Genomic DNA, 21,992 nt, shown 5'->3' with positions numbered 1-21,992 from the left:
CTCTATATGTGATGCAAGATCTAATAACCCATTCTAGCTGCAATACTACACTAAATACACTTGAGCACAGTAATTAAATTCAAACACAAATGTGACCTCTAACGACATTGCACAGCCAAAATACATTGAGCTTATCTGAATTGTATTCTACTGGTTTGATTTTATTTCTTTCCTTACATTTTGAGGTCCAAAATCAGCTGTAGAACCTTCACCCCCTTCCCTACTATACCAAGGTCAGTTAACTCTGATCATTGGGATAAAACAGAGTGCTTTCGAATGCTCCATTGCCATACAATGCTACGAGGCAGTGTGCTACAAATAGACAGTGAGCACAAGTTATCTGCTGCTCTGAAGGAATTCAATAGGTACCTGTAGATTGTCACTTTTTTAAAAAAAAAGTCTTTGTAAAATGGATTTGGGGTAAAAGGTAGGGACAGGATTTCATTTTGGTGCTGTGATTTAGAACAGGCATCAACAGCTTTCATAAGTTTGACATATCAGCCCTCAAAATACAAGACTTGGTACATCAGCTGTTATTCTGAAATTTCATGTTTTGCACAATCACTTCACTTCAAGATTAATTTTGATTTCATTACATTTACCACATTAAGTTACAATAGACAATAGACAGTAGGTGTAGGAGTGGGCCATTCAGCCCTTCTAGCCAGCACCGCCATTCACTGTGATCATGGCTGATCATACACAATCAGTACCCCGTTCCTGCCCTCTCCCCATATCCCTTGACCCCGCTATCTATAAGAGCTCTATCTAACTCTCTCTTGAATGCATCCAGAGACTTGGCCTTCACTGCCTTCTGGGGCAGAGCATTCCACATATCCACCACTCTCTGGGTGAAAAAGTTTTTCTGCATCTCTGTTCTAAATGGCCTACCCCTTATTCTTAAACTGTGGCCTCTAGTTCTGGACTCGCCCATCAGCGGAAACATGCTTCCTGCCTCCAGTGAGTCCAATCCCTTAATAATCTTATATGTTTCAATCAGATCCCCTCTCATCCTTCTAAATTCCAGTGTATACAAGCCCAGTCGCTCCAATCTTTCAACATATGACAGTCCCGCCATTCCGGGAATTAACCTTGTGAACCTACACTGCACTCCCTCAATAGCAAGAATGTCCTTCCTCAAATTTGGAGACCAAAACTGCACACAATACTCCAGGTGGGGGTCTCACCAGGGCCCTGTACAGCTGCAGAAGGACCTCTTTACTCCTATACTCAATTCCTCTTGTTATAAAAGCCAGCATTCCATTAGCTTTCTTCACTGCCTGCTGTACCTGCATGCTTGCTTTCATCGACTGATGTACAAGAACACCTAGATCTTGTTGTACTTCCCCTTTTCCTAACTTGACTCCATTTAGATAGTAATCTGCCTTCCTGTTCTTGCCACCAAAGTGGATAACCTCACATTTATCCACATTAAACTGCATCTGCCATACATTTGCCCATTCACCCAACCTGTCCAAGTCACCCTGCATTCTCATAACATCCTCCTGACATTTCATGCTGCCACCCAGCTTACGATGTTGTGGTATTAGTAATTTCAAGGTGGTTTTCATCATCTAGAATCTCTACCTGGTGTTTTAATGTTGTCTGTTGTGGAGGCTTGCTAGGATAATGGCAGAGGATACAATGTCTGGCTTGATGAAAAAAAGCTTCTGTAGTCACAACTCTAAATATTCCTGCTGAATGGTCTCTGCCCGAAAAGTCGACTACTGTTTTCCATAGATGCGGCCTGGCCTGCTGAGTTCCTCCAGCATTTTGTGTGGATTTCCAGCATCTGCAGATTTTCTTGTGTTAGCAAATATTTTAAGTTTTTTTTCCAGTTCCTTGCTTTTTTTAGCAGTTTCTATAAATGCAGTAGTCATACCAGGTCATGTTGCACTTTTTTAAAACTATTTTGAATTTGAAGTGACTAAGGCACATTGCTATTTTAGCAATTTTCCTATACATGCTTTCACCAGGCATAGCCTGGGTCAAGGTTTATTTTCATTTAGAGATTTGAATTAAATACGTGCTTTGCAGAAATAAAACACACCATGTGACATATTAGACGCATTTAATACATCCTTTGTGTAAACCAAATTTAATTTTAGATTATTTAACAGATTAATTGTCCTGTAATAGATGGTAAGTCTGATAACAAATGACAAGAATGCATCAGTTGTCTCTCCTGCTCCTGGATAAAGCAGCTTGTGCATCTGTTTGTTTTGCAGAATTAAATTTCTCTTTAGTCTGCAATACTGTGATAATCTATTGAGAATAGTTATTTCATGGGCCTTATCTTTAGTTCATGATTCACATTAGGTTAATAACACTTAGTTTCATTTAATAACATGGGGGAGGGGATAAGAGAAGATATGTACAGAGCAAGACAACCTAACTAATTATCTACAGCAATCCCTGACAAGATATCTTATTGCTACCTTGTAGGCTTTGGATAACAGAAGTCTGTTGTAATTCACTTCACTGTTGTCATATCATTTTCCTTAGATCTGTAAGTTCTTTGAAATGCTAAAACTGTCAAGTCAAGATTTCCATCCATTTACTTTTCTAGAAACGATCCTTGAATCCAACCGAAGAGCATGCAACACCTGTCAAATTACTACGAAATATCAAACAAGAGCCAGAGGATGATCCACCCGAGACTCCTCAGAAAACAAAGGAAAGTGACCAATCTCAGTCGAGCTCTCCTAGAGCTGGTCCTAGCACTGAAAGTGCAGAGTCCAAGGAGAAGAAAAGCGAGAGGTTTAAAGAAAAGCGCAAAAAGCGATTGCACAATAAAGAACTCAGTAAAGAGTTGAGCAAAGAACTCAATCAGGAAATTCATAAAACTGAGAGTAGCCTAGCAAATGAGAATCACCAACCTATTACATCTGAAGGAGACAGTGAAAAAGTGGAAAAGCCTAAACGACTGCTGGTAAGCAGCGAGCGGCTACACAAGTTAAATGGAACTCCTAGGTTTAGACACCAGCTTACAACGAGTTTGAGGCGGGCTCCCAGGGTTATTACCCGACCTCCACCTTCGGTGTCCCCAACAAAATCCATTCAAATGGAGCGGCACGTGGTGCGGCCTCCACCTGTCAGTCCACCCCCAGACTCATTGCCCCTCGATGATGGCGAAGACCACGTGATGCAAAGGGAGGTGTGGATGGCTGTGTTCGGCTACCTCAGTCGCAGAGATTTATGTGTTTGCATGAGAGTCTGTAAAACCTGGAATAGATGGTAAGTTTTATTTCCGTTACCCTGGAATTGGGATACTTGGGTGGATAGGAATGGGTAGAAAATTAGTATACCTTACTTTAACATAAATTTAAAGAAAGAAAGATTAGCTTTATACATGTACATTGAAACATAGAGTGAAATGAGTTGTTTGTGCAATGACCAAGGCAGTTTGGGGATGTGTTGCCATTCTTCTCGCATTAACGTAGCATGCCCGTAACTTCCTTATCCTAACTCATGCATCTTTGGAATGTGGGAGGAAATCGGAGCACCCAGAGGAAACCTACCATGCGAACTCCTCACAGGCAGCAGCTGGAATTGAATCCAATCATGCAGCTAGTGCTGTAAAGCTTTTCACTAACCACTGTACTACCTTGCTGCCGTTTACTATTTCAACTTACTTATAAAGTGTAATACTATTGTGAATAAAGGGCACAAACTTAAGAGTGCACCTGAAATGTCGTCATAGTGAAGAAAAATTGTGCAGGAAAACTGAAGGCATGAGTTGGATGGTTCAATGGTTCCACTTAATATCAGAGAATGTATACAGGATACACCGTGAAATTCTTACTCTCCATAGACATCCATGAAACAGAAAAAAAACAGAAAGAATGAATGACAGGAGGACATTTGAACCCCAAAGCCCCCCCTCCCACACACAAGCAGCAGCAAATCATCAACCTTCCCCCTCCCCCTGCCTGCCTCAGCAAAAGCATCAGCCGCACCCCCCCCCCCCCCCACCCACCGTGCAAGCAATAGCAAAGCCCCCAAAGAGGCCATGATCTGGAGTCAATTAAAAACCACTGTTCATCCAAACGATTCGACAAGCCACAGGCTCTCTCTCTTACTAACCAGAGTGATCACATAGCGTTTATAACAAGATAGATCAGGACAAGTAGAAATAAATCACTATAGGCATTATAGAAAGTAAAATAATTTTCATAACGTTTGCTGCAATTTCTTGATATAACAGGGCAGATCAAAGGAAATCAGTGGATGTAATTATTTTATGTTTTTTTAAGAAAAAAAACATAAAGGTGCCACATTGAAGGTTATCTTGCAAGATAAGAACATGGGTTTGAGAGTAAACTGTTAGCATGGATTGGTAGATTAACAGAAGATGGTTGAGGTGAATTGCACTGATGAGGTGATCAGCCATCACTTTGAATGGCGGTGCTGGCTCGAAGGGCCGAATGGCCTGCTTCTGCACCTATTGTCTATTGAGGTGGCACTGGAACACTGTGTACAGTACTAGGCTCCAGATTGGAGGAAGTTAAACCTAGTAGTGGAGATAGTGCAGCAAGGATTGACTTGGTTGATTCCTGGAATGAAGGGATTAATGTGTGCACAAGGTTGATCAACAAGACCGTAAGGTTTGTTGGCATTTAGAAGAATGATGGGTGATTATACTAAAAGATAAGATTCTGAGGGGGGCTAACAGGGCAAATCTTGAGAAGATGTTTTCATCTAGTGCAGAAATCTAGAACCAGTTTCAGAATAGGGCCATCTATTTGTTATGGAAAAAAATAATTTCTTCTGAGGGTCGTGACTCACTGGAACACTCTGTCCCAGAAAGCTGTAGAGGTGGAGACGTTGAATGATAGCTTGACTTCCTTGTAGTTCAATTGTCTGTCATTCCTTATCCTACAAGGAAGTTGAGAGTGGGATAGTGTTGTTGAGACAAAGACTGATCTTGCGGAATGGCAGAATGTTCTTGAGTTGACAGGGTGACTCCTTCTGTTTTTAATATTTGGAATGTAGACTATTTTGCTTTCTCTTAAGTTCTGATGGAATTGCTATGTACATCCAGCATCTTCAGGTTTTATTTATTTCTTTACAGATTTTGCAGTTTGTGTATAATGGAGTGTCATTCAAACGTTAAGCTACATATTTTATTTGCATTATTCATTTAGTTTATTTCTGAAGAGATAGAGCATAGAATAGGCCCTTCCAGCTCTTCCAACTGCACCACCTAATAACCCATTGATTTAATCCTAGCCTAATCACAGGACAATTTACAATGACCAATTAATCTACTAGCAGTCTTTGGAGAAAACCGGAACACCTGGAGAAACCCAAGTAGTCACAGGAAGGACGTACAACTTTCTTATAGTCAGCGTTGGAACTGAATTCTAAACTCCAACTGTAATAGCACTGTGCTAACCACTACACTACCATGGTGCTCTAACACTCATAAAACTCATAATTGTCTGCCTATTGAGCTATCATAAATTTATAAATTAATATTTGAAGACTATTTATATCTGAACCACAAAATGAAAGACTTAATGAATTCATTACTACACAGTATGGTTAAATGGAATTGTGCGCTGATGTAATGACACTGCAGTTATAATGTGTTCATGAATTAATTTAGCATGAGACAGCATCTCCAAATAAAATTGCTGAGAAATGATGCTTTCCTAAACAAAGACAGAGCATTCAAAGAGAAATTGTCGTACTTTGTAGATCAAATTGTCTTGTATATGCAGAGGCTAGGATCAGGTCTGCTCCTACATCCACTGCTAAGGTGAATGCATGTTGGTAAGATTCTTATACAGGCTTGAAATACATACAGAATCTACAATGAATAGAGCTGTGTTTTGAGATGGGAAGCTAAATGATTTATTGCACCCATTCAGTTTTAATTCCACTACCACCAACAGCATGGTCTTGATATCTTTTTTCTGGAATATAATTTGCTGTTGATCATCAATGAACATTTTAGCCAAATGTTTACCATTTATTAATGAATCTGGCAATGAGTTTGTTGTTCTCCGACTGCCAGCGATCCTACATACTCATTGATCTTGTATATTAGCGTTATATTAAGCCTTGTATTTACCCTTAATGATTTATAATATCTTCTTGTACAGTGGGAAAAGAAAATAAGACTAATAGTTTCATGAAAGCTTTTTTAAAACTGAAGACAATGTACAGTCTCATGCACTAAATATAATTTATTTATACTGTCCACAAGTAATTTATTGGATCATTCCCAATAGAGCATTGCATGTAAATTTCCTGAGAATCTCTAATTTTGTTACATAAATATTCACAGTTTGGCTCAATTCAGTGTTACATTTTCGTCTTCCCAGGTGTTGTGACAAGAGGTTATGGACCAAGATCGACTTGGGCCGATGCAAATCAATCACACCTCTGATGTTGAGCGGAATCATTAGGAGGCAACCTGTAACGCTTGACCTGAGCTGGACAAATATCTCAAAAAAGCAGTTAACTTGGCTAATCAACAGGCTGCCAGGTAAATGTCTATAAAACACAAATATAGTTCAAAGAACTCTGGCTAAAAATTAATTTCATATAGCTTATAGAAACTTAGAAATGAATGAACATGATAAGAAATCAGCACCTTATGTCAACCATGATATTGTTTATGATAAAAGAACAACAGGATATGCTCCATCATCTGTGCTGGATGACCACAGTCATCCGCATGTGTTTGCCTTATTCTCCACTTGAACAGAGTTTGACTGCATCTTCCAAAATATGGTTCAGTCTTCATTATTATATTGACATAGTTCGTGAACCAGTGATTTCGTTGACAGGGATTAAGAGCAAGATGTTTCTTTCCAGTAAATGAAGTTTGCCATGAACCCCTCCTTTGTACCTCATCATCAAAATTAACTGTGAGGGTCTTAAGCTAATTCCATTTAGAGCTTTATGAGATTTTTATCTTGGATTTATTTTAAGTGGTTGTGTGGAGGAATCTTTGAGGGTGTTGGCTCTCAGCTGTAGAGGTTACGGAAACTGCACTGTAGTGGGCAGGAAGGCTCTACAATAGGTTGTCAAAACTATCCAACACATCATTGGCACTGGCCTACCTGCCGTCAAGGACATGTATACAGAAAGGCACCAGGAACATCATGAAGGATCCCACACACCCTGCTCATGGACTGTTTGTTCTTTTCCTGTCAGGAAGGAGGCTGTGTAGCATCCACACCAAGAAAACCAGACTCAAAAATAGTTACTTACCCCAAGCAGTAAGGCTGATCAACATCTCCACCCACTACTTTATTATTTCCTATCTGTCGCATTATGTTCAGACTAGTGTGACTTTATGTACGTACAATCAACCTATGATGTGTATAAGCTATCTTACCTATTTATATTTATTGTATTCTTTTTGGATTATTATTTGCATTCTTTATCTTTTGTAGGGTTTTTTGTGCTGCTTTGAATCTGGAGTAACAATTACTTTGTTCTCCTTATACTTGCGTGCAGGAAATGACATTAGACAGTCTTGAATTAGGTTGTACGTCAGTCAGCAGAAGTGAATCTGAACATTCCTGACTCTGAATACATTGATTGTCAATTCTAGAGTTGTGTGACTGACAGAATGGCACTTAGCATTCCACTCGTACCATTGGAAATCATTGCACTTTGGAGGGTCCAAGAACAAGGAGCCCCATGATTTTCTTGTCAGCTTCCTGAAAACTGAACCAACACCTGACCTTTTCAACTGAACTCAGCAGTCACCAGAAGATCAAGCTCCAGGCTTATATCAGATGATATTGTTTAGGATTAGACACGTTCAATCTAAGATTAAGGTTAGCTGTACTGTTGATCAGGTAGAAATCAGTTGTTGCTTTTCAGATGAGGCTTAAGTTTCCATCACTAGGATTAATCAACTTGTATGTTAAGGTGTTGGGTTCCTATACTTAAGTTAAATTAATATGTGGAATTAGTCAAGCTATATAATTAAGCTTAATTACGCTGTCTGAATAAGCATATTTCCCAAACATGTATTTTTAATGTAAAATGTCATACATAATTTTGAAGAATGAACTTGTTGCACAAATTAATTTTATAAATTTAGCAAAGTAATTAAAGATTATTAGTTTACTTAAAATTGTGTGTTAAAGAATCAAATTATACAATTATTTATTGGAAAGTTTTTTAACTCTATTAACTATATTTACCTAATGAGATTGAAGATAAATTTTTAAATGTTTATCCCTGTACCAAAGACAGGGAGCCCTAGTGGCTCCAATACTCCACAGGGGACTGTCCTGTCTCCCTTTCTCTTCACCATCTACACCTCAGACTTCAACTACTGTACAGAGTCTTGCCATCTTCAGAAGTTTTCTGATAACTCTGCCATTGTTGGATGCATCAGCAAGGGAGATGAGGCTGAGTACAGGGCTACAGTGGGAAACTTTGTCACATGGTGTGAGCAGAATCATCTGCAGCTTAATGTGAAAAAGACTAAGGAGCTGGTGGTGGACCTGAGGAGGGCTAAGGCACTAGTGTCCCCTGTTTCCATCCAAGGGGTCAGTGTGGACATGTGGAGGATTACAAATACCTGAATTGACAATGAACTGGACTGGTCAAAGAACACTGAGGCTGTCTACAAGAAGGGTCAGAGCTGTCTCTACTTCCTGAGGAGACTGAGGTCCTTTAACATCTGCCGGACGATGCTGAGGATGTTCTACAAGTCTGTGATGGCCAGTGCTATCATGTTTGCTGTTGTGTGCTGGGGCAGCAGGCTGAGGGTAGTAGACACCAACAGACTCAACAAACTCATTCGTAAGGCCAGTGATGTTGTGGGGGTGGAACGGGACTCTCTGACAGTGGTGTCTGAAAAGATGATGCTGTCCAAGTTGCTGCCACCTTGGACAATGTCTCCCATCCACTCCATAATGTACTGGTTAGGCACAGGAGTATGTTCAGCCAGAGACTCATTCCACCGAGATGTAACACTGAGTGTTATAGGAAGTCATTCCTACCTGTGGCCATCAAACTTTACAACTCCTCCCTCGGAGTGTCAGACACCCTGAGCCAATAGGCTGGTCCTAGACTTATTTCCACTTGGAATAATTTACTTATTATTATTTAATTATTTGTGGTTTTATATTGCTATATTTCTACACTATTCTTGGTTGGTGCGACTGTAACGAAACCCAATTTCTCTCGGGATCAATGAAGTATGTCTGTCTGTCTTTTAATATTTTATCACCATGTGTGCTCCTTAAATCTTTTGAAGAAAGTAAACTGAAGATAATAGTCATTTTGGGGCATATTATTTAGATTTCCCTTCTGTTTGTGGGAAGCATATAATCAGTGCTTGATAACAAGTTTTATCTTTTAAAAAAAAATTAACTGTCCCACATTTTGGCTATCTACACACAGTTTAATATTCACTTTACAATTACAATAACAGAATTCCAAGTTGTTAAAGACCATGAGACACAGGAGCAGAATTAGGCCATTTGGCCCATCAAGTCTGGTCCACCATTCAATCATGGCTGATCTTTTTTCCCCTCCTTAACCTCACTGTCTGGCCTTCTCCCCGTAACCTTTGATGCCATGTCCAATCAAGAACCCATCAAGCACTGCCTAAATGCACTCAACGACCTGGCCTCCACCACTGCCTCTGGTAACAAATACACCAGTTTCTTGCAAAAGAAATTTCTCCACATCTGTTTTAAATGGACACTGCTCTATCCTGAAGCTGCACCCTCTTGTCCTAAACTCCCCGCCATGGGAAACATCCTTTCTACATCTGCTCTGTCTTTTAACATTCCCATTGTTCTCATTTCAACACTCGAAAGGATTCAATGAGATCCCCCCGCCCCAATCTTCTAAATTCCAGTGAGTACAGGCCCAAAGCCATCAAATGTTCCTCAAATGATAACCGTTTCATTCCCGAATCATACTTGTGAACCTCCTCTGAACCCTCTCCAATGCCAGCATATCTTTTCTTAGATGAGAAGCCCAAAACTGTTCACAATACTCAAGATGAGTCCTCACCAGTGCCTCATAATCCATCCCTGCTCTTAAATTCTAGATTTCTTGAAATGAATGCTAACATTGCATTTGCTTTCCTCACCACTGACTCAACCTGCAAGTTGACCTTTAGGGTGTTCTGCACAAGGACTCCCAAGCCCCTTTGCATCTCAGATTTTTTGATTTTCTCCCAGTTTAGAAAATAGTCTGCATATTTAGTTCTACTACTAAAGTGTATGACCATGCATTTTCCAATATTGTATTTCATTTGCCACTTTCTTGCCCATTCTCCTAATCTGTCTAAGTTCTTCTGCAGCCTACCTGTTTCCTCAACACTACCTGCCTCTCCACCAATCTTTGTACCATCTGCAAACCTGACAACAAAGCCATCCATTCCATCATCTAAGTCACTGATATACAGCATAAAAAGAAGCGGACCCAACACCTGCAGAATACCACTAGTAAATGATGCAGTTGTGCTTTAATATTGATGGGTTACATAGGCATATACATCTGCCTTGAAAATTATAAATGTAGCTATCGGTAACATTTTGTAAACAAGAGAAAATCTGCGGATGCTGGAAATCTTTAGTCCTGATGAAGAATCTCGGTTCAAAACTTTGACTGTTTATTCATTTCTATAGATGCTGCCTGACTTGCTGAGTTCCTCCAGTAAGAGTTTGTTACTGCTCTGAAGTTAAATATTGTTCCCTTCTTATCCATACTTTCTGATGAGGGAGGCTTTTATCATTTTTTAATTAAGGTCAGGGTGATTAATGTAGGACTGTTTCTCTTCCCCTTCAAAATGTACAAAGAAATACCTGCATTCCTGAACCAAGTGCAGCTTTTAGTAAGCGGTGGTGGTAAGGAGGGGAAGGGAGAGGTAGAGAGAGAAAACATTTTAAGCTGGCTGAAAGCCCTCCCTCGAGGATATCACTTCAGCTCTACAAAATAAGAACAAAAGCTTCTGCTGTGATAATTGGAACAGTTTGTTGAATTGTGCAGTGAGCTTGTACGCTTCGTGGTTGTGCTGGAAGAGGATTATTTGTTTTCGTAGGGAATGGATGGTAATGAAAATGATCAACAAGCATAGGAACACAAATTCTAAATTAGGGGTATGGGCTGGAATCCAAAAATTATTGGTTCATTTTAGTAAAGGTATAGGTCTTGTTTTTGAGTAAGCACTCTATCTCAGATTTTTAAGTCAGAGCAGTGATTTGAATCCTTCCACAGTGGACCATTTAATGAGGTCAGTATGACTTCTGCTGCATGAGTCTTTATATCAAAGGTACTTCCTTTGCCTGAACCTGTTGTGCTTTGAATGATTATTGTACAGTGAGTCAATGTGCCATTTTTGTTCTGTTCAGTGAAGAAATATTTTCAATTGCAAAATACCTTTAGCTATTGTGCTGTATATATGGTTTGTTTAAGGAGCAAATGGCTCTTTTTGGACAGGTTTGTATGACGAGATAAAATCGCAAACGCTAGAAGTTGCTTGTTTTTTGTTGACAAATGCGTCTTATGGACCTTGTCAAAATCTAAGAGACTGAATGTTGCCTTGAGTCATATTGAATAGAATAGTTATGGTTATGAACTTAGTGTAGTAACTGTTGTAAGCATTTTCCAGTTCCATTGTTGAAGGGAATACTTTATTTATGGCATCTGTTGCAGGCAAGGCCAAGATTTACTGCCTGTCCTTTGAGAAGGTGATGGCCAATTAGAATAACTATAATCCTTTAGTGTTCCCAGAATATAGTTGGATAAAAGGTTTCAGTGACAGCAGTATAGTTCCAAGAGGGGAAGCTGTGATCCTGTCATTTGTGGAAGGAGATATTGTCAAGAGTATTCTTGGTAGTAACTATACATAACCTGTTATGTGCAACAGTGTTGGAAGGAAGGAATGTGCCAGGGTCATGGATGAAGTCCTAACTGTCCTGAATGAATGCAGGTTTAGCACCGATGTTTGAGAAATTGGTCATTGATCAATGCAGGAACCTGAGTATTTATATGACTAGTTGTGTTCATCTTTGATCACTAATTACTCTCAGGATGTTGATGATGCAAGACTCTGATGATAATGCTTTACTTATTACACCTGGTTAAGACTGGTTTACCAGTGTTAAGCTAAAACCCAGTCTTTTGGTCATGCAGTGAAAATTAAAGATTTTGTATTATTTACTTCAGGACCTGTTTTATTTATTATCTTACTAGCTTTGTGCTGTTGTGTTAAACACTAAGTATTAAGAACAGTTAGCCAGCTGGTGGTGTAGTGGCATCTGTACCGGACATCGATTTGAGTGGTCCCAGGTTCAAATCCGACAGGCTGCCTGCACACTTATATCCATGCTGGGTTTGAGCGTCAAGCTAGCAACTCGGTCTCGTTAAAAAAATAGCAAATGCTAAAGAAGTGGCAAAGGTTGCCACCCACTGTGCCACAAGGGATCACGTACAGTGGATTCTGGTTAATTGGGACACATTGGGACCAGTATGTTTTGGCCTAATTAGCTGAAGTTTCATGAAAATAGCTAAAAAGCTGTATTTTAAAAAAATACTGTTTAACTAAGTAACAAATTCTGTATTTAAATGAAATACAGAACAAATTAGAACACTACCAATACTACTGGTTGTTGTCCATCATACCTGACGTTGACAGGAAACTTGTGCAGGAGAAGCCATTGCTCTGGAGTTGTTCCACTGTCTTGGCTCGGAAATCTGGGTCCAGTGGTACAAGTAGACGTCACAACAACTGAAGTCTTCCCTAATTGCATTGGGTGACCTTGACCTCTTCTATGCCTGGTTGTGCCCTTCGTTCTCTGTGCATCTCTGCAGAACAGCCAACCTGGGCATTAGATCTCACCCACCCAGCCTGTCGGAGTTGTTTTGCATGCTAGGACAGGCATGTCCCTGTCTCACTGGGGTGTGAGACCCACTGGCTACCCTCACCTGGTTTTGGCCGCTGTCGCATACAAACAGCTATTTGGAGCCACAGGTGAGAGCTGTGTGCCTGGTGGGGACCAAATGTAGCATTCAAGTTGATTGTTGGTTGATACCTTCAAATTCGGATTTCCTAACTTGTTAAAGTAGTGAAATCGTTTCACTACATTTCACTGCCTGAATGCTTGGAACCACAGTGAGCGAAACAGTTCTGATTTCTCACCAACTATCAGTGATTTGAATGTTTTCTGAACACAAACACACACAACTGATGCTACTTTAAAGCTGCTTGCTCTAAGCATGGTGTAATGGCTTAACGGTCACGCCGTGTACTCGACTGACCCTAATTAGAAACTGCTCAGCAACAGTCTCCTGTCCCAGTTAAGTGGCATTGTGTCCCATATGAATGAAGGTAATCCCGGTTATTTTATTCGATTAGTTTTTGTTCTTTAAGAGTTGTCCCAAATAAACAACTGACACGATTAAGCGATGGCCCAATTAACCAGAATCCACTGTGTTATCTGAATCCAGGCTCAGTACTGCAAGGATTCTGACTGCTGCTCATGTTTCTTATCCATTTCTTCCTTGTCAGCTGTTGGTTTCCAGAGTTGTTGCTGCCAGTGTACAAAAGTTACTACTTTTATATGTTTTAACACCAAACTTCCAAAATACTCCTCCAACCCAACTGAGCCAATTAGACAAAGGAGCTGTCTGGTCGCTTCTGACAGTTTCCCCTTGTGGGTCTCGTGATCGTTTTTCCGCATTTCACTATCTTAACCTAGGCCGTGGTATTAGCATAGTAACCAGTCCTTCTGCCACTGCTTAGGCCTTAGGTGTTGTGGGAGCTGTTTCAAAATGTACCTATTGTCTCTCTACCAGTGAGTGACCATTAATTAGGTCTTCTGGACCAAGTCCAGATAACTGCCCACTGACAATGATGAGTCTGTCACAAAACAACTTTGAAACTTTGCTTCTTTATCTGACTGGAAGCAGTGCTGGCACTTCTGTTTGAAACATATTTAAATGATTTGATAGAAGTCTAGGTGGGTTGATTAGTAAAATGACACAAAAATTGGCAGAATTGTGGATAGTGAGGAAGGTTATCAAAGGTTTCAGCAGAACATAGACCAGTTTGAAATGACAGAGTTTACTCTAGACAAGTTAGAGGTGTTGCATTAATGTACAGAGGGATTAATGCAAAGGAAATGCTTCATGGGTAATATTACATCTAAAACTGAGAAGACATTGCACTCAATGGACAGATATACCTGTAGGAAATCAGTTCAAGGAGGAGCTGTGCCACATGAGAATGACCCCCACTGTGTTGCTGAGAACAAGTGGCAGCTGCAAAAGAAGAGATAACCATAGTTTGTCTCGGGCAGCTGCAAAAGACACAACAGCTAACCACAGTTACCACTACTATTACACACACTGCACCAGAATATGTGGATTCCTGAATGGCCTCCAGAGCCATCTGAGGACACATCAAAAGACAACCCGTTAGGAGAACATCATATTCAACTCTACAGAAGAAGGTGTACGATATACTTGCCTTCACGGTTGAGGTGTTGAATATAAAAGTCAGGAAGATCTGTTGTCGTTGTGTAGGATACTTTAGTTGGGCCATGTTTGTACAGATGCAAGAAAACATTTGTGAACTCTTTGTATTTACCTGGTTTTCTGCATTAATTACTCATAAAATGTGGTCTGTTCTTTATCTGTCATGATGATAGACTAATACAATCTGCCTAAACTAATAACACATACACACACACTAGTATTTTTCATGTCTTTACTGAACACATTGTTTAATCATTCACAGTCCAGGCTGTAAAAAATATGTGAACCCTTGTACTTAATAACTGGTACAACCTCATTTGGCAGCAATAACCTCCACCAAACATTTCCTGTAGCTACTGATCATACTTGCACAACCGTAAGGAGGAATTTTAGACCATTCCTCCACACAAAACTATTTCAATATTCTGGGATATCTTGCATGAACAGACACACCACAGCATCACAATTTGGTTAAGGTCTGGACTCCGACTCAGCCATTTCAAATCACATAGTTTCTTCTTTTTAAACAGTTCTGTTGTTGATTTACTCTTTGTGTTTTGGATCGTTATCTTGTTGCATTATTCAACCTGTATTAAGCTTCAGGTGTCAGACAGCTACACTGACATTTTCCTGTAAAACGTCTTGATACTTATTGTTCCCTCAACGATTGCAAGCTGTCCAGACCCTGAGGCAGCAAAGCAGCCCCAAACTCTGATGCTCCTTCCACCAGGCTTCACAGTTGGCTTGAGATTTCGGTGTTGGTGCAGTGCCCTTTTTCCTCCAAACATAGTGGTGTGCATTTCTGCCAAAAAGTTCAACTTCAGTCTCACCTGTCCACAAAGCATTGTCCAAAAAGCACTGTGGAACATCCAGGTGGTATTTTGCAAACTTGAGATTTACAGCAATGTTCTTTTTTTGGAGAGCAATGTCCTTCCATGAACATCATTCTTGTTTAGTGTTTTTTCTGAGAGTGGATTCATGACCAGATACTTTGTAGCAAGTTGTAGAGATTTCTGCATGTCTTTTGCTGTTGCCTCTGGGTTTTGTTTTCACCTGCTTCAGCATTGCATGAGATCTTTGCAGGACGCCCACTCCTAGGGAGAGTAGCAACAGTACTGAATTTCCTCCATTTGTAGGCAGTTTCCCTTACTGTGGTCTGATGAACTCTCAGGTCTTTAGAAATGCTTTTGTAGCTTTTCCAGCTTCATGCATCTCTACAATTCTTCTAAGGTCCCTTGAAAGTTGCTTTGATCGAGGCATGGTGCACATAAACAGATCTTTCTTGAGAAGAGCAGGTTCTGTCAGTAACCTGACTTTGTGTGTGTCTCTACAGCCCACGTCTCTAATCTCATCTCATTGATTGGAACACCCAACTCCTCATAGCTTTTGTAGAAGGCATTACCCCAGAGGTTCACATACTTTTTAGAACCTAGACTATGATGGTTTAAATGGCATACTCAGTATTGATGAGAAATACAATTGTTTGTTAGTATTTTAGGCAGATTGTGTTTGTCTATTATTCTGACTTAGATGATCAGACCGCATTTAATGAGTAATTAGTGCAGAAAATTGCATTATTGCAGGTAATTGCAAAGTGTTTACAAACTTTTTTTGCAAGTGTAGTTATAGGATGGATGTAGAAATTTTGTGGAAAGTACAGAGGAAGTTCACTGGGATGTTATCTGGAGTAGAGAAGCTATAAAGAGGGACTGGGCAAACTTCAATTGTTTTCTCTGGCTTGTCAAAGACTGAGGGGTGACTGGCTAGAAGTGTATAAAAAAGACAGATAGAGTACAAAGTCTTGGTTCTGTTGAGTACTGGACACATGGCTTTAAGGCAATAGAGAGCAAAGCTTTTTTGTCCCCCAGGTGCCTGGAAAATGCTGCCAGGAGAAGCGGTGGAAGGAGATACAATAGTAATGTTTAAGAGGCATGAATAGGCAGTGAGTGGGTGGGATTAGGTTGAATTGGAATCATGTTCGGAAGAGACAATGTGGATGTTCCTGTATTGTGTTGTTTTATGTCTTTTCTATTTCATGAAGGTCTAGTTTGGTCAGTTGTTCATTGTTTAATAATCACAGATGGCTCCTGAAAGCTATTTCCAATTCATAATTCTGTGATCAAATAATGAGATGATCCTTCCAATTTAGTTGTTACCATTAACTGTCTTTCTGCATAGCTTATTCAAACTGAAAGCACCTTTGTTCTGGGGTTGAAACACAAAAGGGAGACGCTAGAATCTGGAGCAACACAATATACTAAATAGCAATTCAGCACATCAGGCAAATGAGGAAAATGCAGTCAATGTGTGAGACCCTTAAACATTGTGGTCTCCAAATGAAGGGTTTCTGTCTGAAATATCAGCTGGCCATTTTCCCGGGTAGAAGCTGTCTTGCTTTCATTCTGGGATGGTTGCCTTTGCAAATCACCTTTTATACTGTTCTGTTTCTCTTCTGGCAATAATGTGGTGCTTATGATGAAAGGTTAGTTTCTTTTTCCATCACGCTGCTGGTCAAGTGGCTACAGCCAGCCTTACAACTACCCCATTTTGATATGCTTAAAGACTACACTAAAAGAATTGGCATCTGTGGGAAAGCCATCAGATACTCATTCTTCAGTATCTGAAGAAATAAGTCTTGGTGAATGCAGTTTAACTTCAATAAAATTTTTGAGAAAGGAAAAGTTATTAAAGTTTCCTTTGATAGAAGGTACTTAAAGGTTTAAGTAAAAAGACGGAACATGAAAATATATTCAGATAGCTGTCAAAAAGATGATCGAGAACAAATTACCCCGTTTAACTTGCAATAAATAAAATTAAGTTACCTTAAACGTAACTAGCTCTGAATATTAGCAAGAATTAATGGATTTTTCAACAGCAACATAGTTGACCACAAATAGACAGCAACAACAATCTAATCTCTGAGTTGTTAGTAATAAAATTTATACATCAAGCAAAGTTATCTCCGTGCATTAATAAAGCTGTGGTTGGGTATTCATTCAGTGTGGTTCTTTTTGCCATGTGTTCTGTGATTAGCACTTCTTTTTGAACATACTCATCCCATACTTTTCTGCACAATTGATTTAAATTTGTTTATCTTACTGTTCAGGTCTTAAGGACTTGATTGTTTCTGGTTGCTCCTGGGCAGCAATATCAGCACTTTGCAGCTCTAGTTGCCCTTTGCTCAGAACCGTAGATCTCAGATGGGTGGAAGGATTAAAAGATGCTCAAATGAGAGATATGCTTTCACCTCCAACTGACAACAGACCAGGTAAGAAATCTGTCCATCTCCATTGTGCTTCAAAATGTTACATTAAGCTGCCAAGTATTTTGTATTATTTAATTGGGTGTCATTAATTACACATTATACACATGGCGTACTTAATCTTGAGCAAAAACTCTAAATACATGTAATTTTAAACATTTTTACTTGAAGGTAGCTTTACCTTGGATTTTAAAATTATTTAGAAATAGTTTCTTCAAATGGTTTCATTTCAAGTGGTTCTGTTTATTATCAGAGAATGTATACAGTACACAACCTGAAATATTTAGTCTTCACAGACATCCACAAAAAACAGAGAAACTCCAAAAGAATGAACGATAGAAAAACAGAGGAGCCCCAAAGCATGCAGCAAGCATCAACCTCCCCTCCCCCAAACCATTTCAGCAAAAAAAGCATCACCAATAGCAAAGCACCCAAAGAGAGACCGTGATCTGCAGTCAACAAAAACTATTGTTTACCCAATTGTCCAACATGCCACAGGCTGCCTCCTAACAAGGGACAAAGAGGTGTCACCCATTTCACAGCGAAAGGGGAGACTAATAGTCACTTTTTATTCTGAGTTTCTCATGCAAATTGTTCGTCTTTGACCATGAGCAGTCATCTCTGCTGCAAAGTAGGCAGCCAAACATTAGAACAACCACTGAGCACTGTTATTTTGTGTAAAAGAAGCAAAACAATAATGCATGCTTTAATATATTCATACAAGTAACACCCATTTCTTTAAATGATAAAAATGTTAATCTAATTTGTCTCATTTGTGTGTTTCAAATAACATTTATTCAGTTCAAACTGAAATATCTTTCATGAACGTTAAGGATTTTTAAAAAAGAGAATGTCAGATTTAATATTTTATTGATGCTATCGGAGTTAATACATTGTAATCAGTTCATCTCCATGAAAACAATTTTTGTAATTTGTTGCATAAACTTTTCCTGAATAATTGGTCAGTGGCAAGTCTAAATTTAAACTTGATTTTGTATTTAGGGTTCTTGTTTGCTGCAGTCAATCACTGAAAGCTCAAACTTAAATTGGTTATAACTTGCAGATAATTGTACTTCCATCTTAACTTTGAATAACAAATTAACAAATCTTCCATTTGAGTTCTGTGGTGTTTGTAAATAAGATAGCAACTGCAACCACTCATAAAGCATTGAAGCTTTGTTGAGTACTGACATTGGTGTTAAATTGTGTCTCTATATAATGGTATACCTTTTCATTGTTATTATTTTGGAATAAGAAATCTAAAAAGAATGTTGAAGTCAGCAAATAAATCCCAGTTATCTTGGTTGAGACTGTGTAAGACAATCTCAAGATACTGCACTAGGCTTTTAATAATTAACAGTGCATTTTTAATAGTGTTAAGTAAAACTAGCAAAATCCGATCTTAAATGTTGTTCTTTCTTAAAGGCCAGATTGACAATCGTAGCAAATTACGTAACGTGACAGATCTTCACTTGGCTGGCCTGGATATTACAGATGCAACACTCCGCCTTATTATTAGGCACATGCCGATGCTCTCCAGACTAGATCTTAGTTACTGTAACCATTTGACAGACCAGTCAATTAACCTATTAACAGCAGTTGGCACAACAACAAGAGATTCCTTAACAGAAATCAATCTATCGGGTAAGTGCATTCAATATGACAATTAATTCTGAAATAGATGCATGTACGTCATGAGTGATTGCATATCACAATTTGGAATTTGTGAGTGATTTAAGTTCAATGACACTAAACTGCTGTTACATTACTAAATTAAAGCATGGGGAAATTTTTAAAATTTCGGAAGGCTTTCTCTGTTTAACAAAATAATAAATATCACAGATGAGAAAATCTGCAGGTGCTGGAAATCCAAGCAACACACACAAAATGCTGGTGGAACTCAGCAGGCCAGGCAGCATCTATGGAAAAGAGTACAATTGTAATAAATCTACTCCTCAGCTTTTTTTTATCCAGTTCTGCTGAAGGGCCTCAGCCCAAAATGTTGACCATACTCTTTTCCATAGATGCTGTCTGTCCTGAGTTCCTCCAGCATTTTGTGTGTGCTGCTAAGAATGACCATTTTTTGCTTTTCCCTTGCCAAGTTTACCTCAGAATTTTACCGAAGTGTTCACCTTGTTTCATGTAACATTTTATTATTTTGTCCTTAGATCTGTTTACTTGGGAAACTTTGGAAAAAAAACATGTACACTTTAAATATTACTTGTTATTTTATAATATTCAAGCTTGAATACTTAACCTGTATATCATGCCCCATTCAAAAACATTATTTGTTGCATGCTCCGCAAAATTGAACGTGAATATTTGTTGAAATGTCAGTCTTTATCGGACTAAATTGCATAATATCTTTTTCAGTTTGCAATAAAATCACTGACCAGTGCCTAACCTATTTCAAACGCTGTGGCAACATCTGCCGAATAGATCTTCGTTATTGTAAGCAGGTAACGAAGGAAGGCTGCGAACAGTTCATAGCAGAGATGTCTGTTAGCGTTCAGTTCAATTTGTCAGAGGAGAAACTGTTACAAAAACTTAGTTAACTAAGCAGAGAAACTGAACACCAAAACAAAAAGAACGTTTAATTTCATCACATTTAATTATGACCAGCTCCTTGTTATTGCTATCAGACAAATGGACATGGACGAACTGTGCAAAGGACAGAAATGTAAAGGTAGCATAAGCTACTTACCCGAACAAAAAATGTTTCTACACGTGAAGAATCACTCAAATTTGAATTTATTTCGTAAGTTTTAATAATGTATAAAAAGACACTGATCTACAAGTGTTTTTACTTGGTACGCATAAACATGTGGCAAGAAGAATATTGATTAAAAAACTAAGAGTTTTGTGCACGTTTTACAACTGAAGCATGTGCATTGTAAATTTTAATTTGTGTTCTTTTTAAAAATGCCATCTTGGTAAAAAAAAGGGTTATCTTATAGATAGATCCAACCACACATTGGAATCACTTTGACCATGTTATAAATATTGTTCTGTTTTGTTACAATCTACACATCATACATTATGCAGAAGTATTTTTGTACAGAAATTACTTTATTGAGAGTAATGTGGAAATTTCAATGGTAACATTATTACTTATATACAATTGAAATGCAATTTATTTCAAATTTCCCTATTTGTTACTTGTGGTTTAATCTCTGTATAGTTCCACATGTTTCACGTGGAACAATCTTTGTGACATTTGTACGTGCCATCGTTGCATGCCTTTAAGGCAATCATGTTAGCAGTAATAACACTGTAATGAGATGTTGGTTTTCCACCAAATGTTGTTGCCATTTTGTCATTGCTGAATTTGTATAAAACTTTTGTCTTCAATGCTGAACAATTGGTAAATTCATGGGGAGCAGCATTTTAAATGCTGTACAATATACAAGCCTTTGACAATTTTCTCAACAGTTTCTATTCCTATTTTATATCTGCAAGTTGGTAAGCATTGTAAGAAGATGGTAGTGAAGGGTCATGCTATAAGAAATTGATTTCTATGGTGGCTACTTAAAGCTGAAGTATTTTTGCTTTTGGATCTGCTTGATCAGCACAAGTTCTATAGAACAAGACTGGGTTCCCCATTCTTGATTGAAAAGAGCAGGTTCATCCTCCCTTAAAAAATGTTTGAAGAAATTCAGCTCTTTACACCCAGTTCTTCAGTTATGAGGTTGATGTTTGCAATTCCATGACAACATCAGTAAAGTTGGGAAATTCATACATTTTGTGATGAATTGTAAGTAACAATACAATGGAGATGGCAAAGAACAGATGAAACCACAGTTATTCACTGCAGATTGCCTGATCAGAAAGGGATTTTGCTTACTCTTACTGTTAGATGCTGTAATCTAGTGATACTAAATTGTTATTAACAAATGTTCAGGTAAGTGTAGTTTACCCACTGTAGTTAAGGAAGATATTGAGCAGTGATGGTTTCAATATGACCACAACTTCTATTACAAACTTTTGAGCTTGATCTAATTTACTTAATGAAGTAATCAGTGAGAACAAGTATGTTTCCATGTTATGTCAATATTGCCACCTACTGCACATTGCATAATGTTCCTGTTCTTGTATAAATGGCAAGAATGTTTAAAGTTAGATCGTCTAGTTCTAGTGAAGGCCAAACATTCTGAATTGAGGATTCAATCGAATCTTTTGACCTTTAGAAGAAATTTATGATCATTTGGCAGATCATAAAATAAAGCTTTCCCTTTTCAAATGTTCATTTTCTCAG

General features: G+C 38.7%; 1 protein-coding gene across 8 annotated transcripts in view; it reads left to right on the top strand.

Moving 5' to 3' along the window:
• The window catches only part of kdm2bb (lysine (K)-specific demethylase 2Bb), a 237,774-nt gene extending 216,612 nt beyond the window's left edge, over positions 1-21,162 (top strand). For all 8 annotated transcript variants that reach the window (XM_059988188.1, XM_059988189.1, XM_059988184.1 and 5 more), the window contains 5 exons: positions 2,570-3,237; positions 6,333-6,496; positions 17,582-17,743; positions 19,163-19,381; positions 20,111-21,162. In XM_059988188.1, coding sequence (XP_059844171.1) covers positions 2,570-3,237; positions 6,333-6,496; positions 17,582-17,743; positions 19,163-19,381; positions 20,111-20,292 — 1,395 coding nt within the window. In that variant the 3' untranslated portion in view covers positions 20,293-21,162. The remainder of the gene's footprint in view (positions 1-2,569; positions 3,238-6,332; positions 6,497-17,581; positions 17,744-19,162; positions 19,382-20,110) is intronic.
• Positions 21,163-21,992: the final 830 nt, after the last annotated feature.

The sequence above is a fragment of the Hypanus sabinus genome, chromosome 13, assembly GCF_030144855.1.
Source record: "Hypanus sabinus isolate sHypSab1 chromosome 13, sHypSab1.hap1, whole genome shotgun sequence".
NCBI lineage: Eukaryota > Metazoa > Chordata > Chondrichthyes > Myliobatiformes > Dasyatidae > Hypanus > Hypanus sabinus.
The sequence above is the reverse complement of the archived record's forward strand: the minus strand, read 5'-3'. Positions and strand labels throughout refer to the sequence as shown.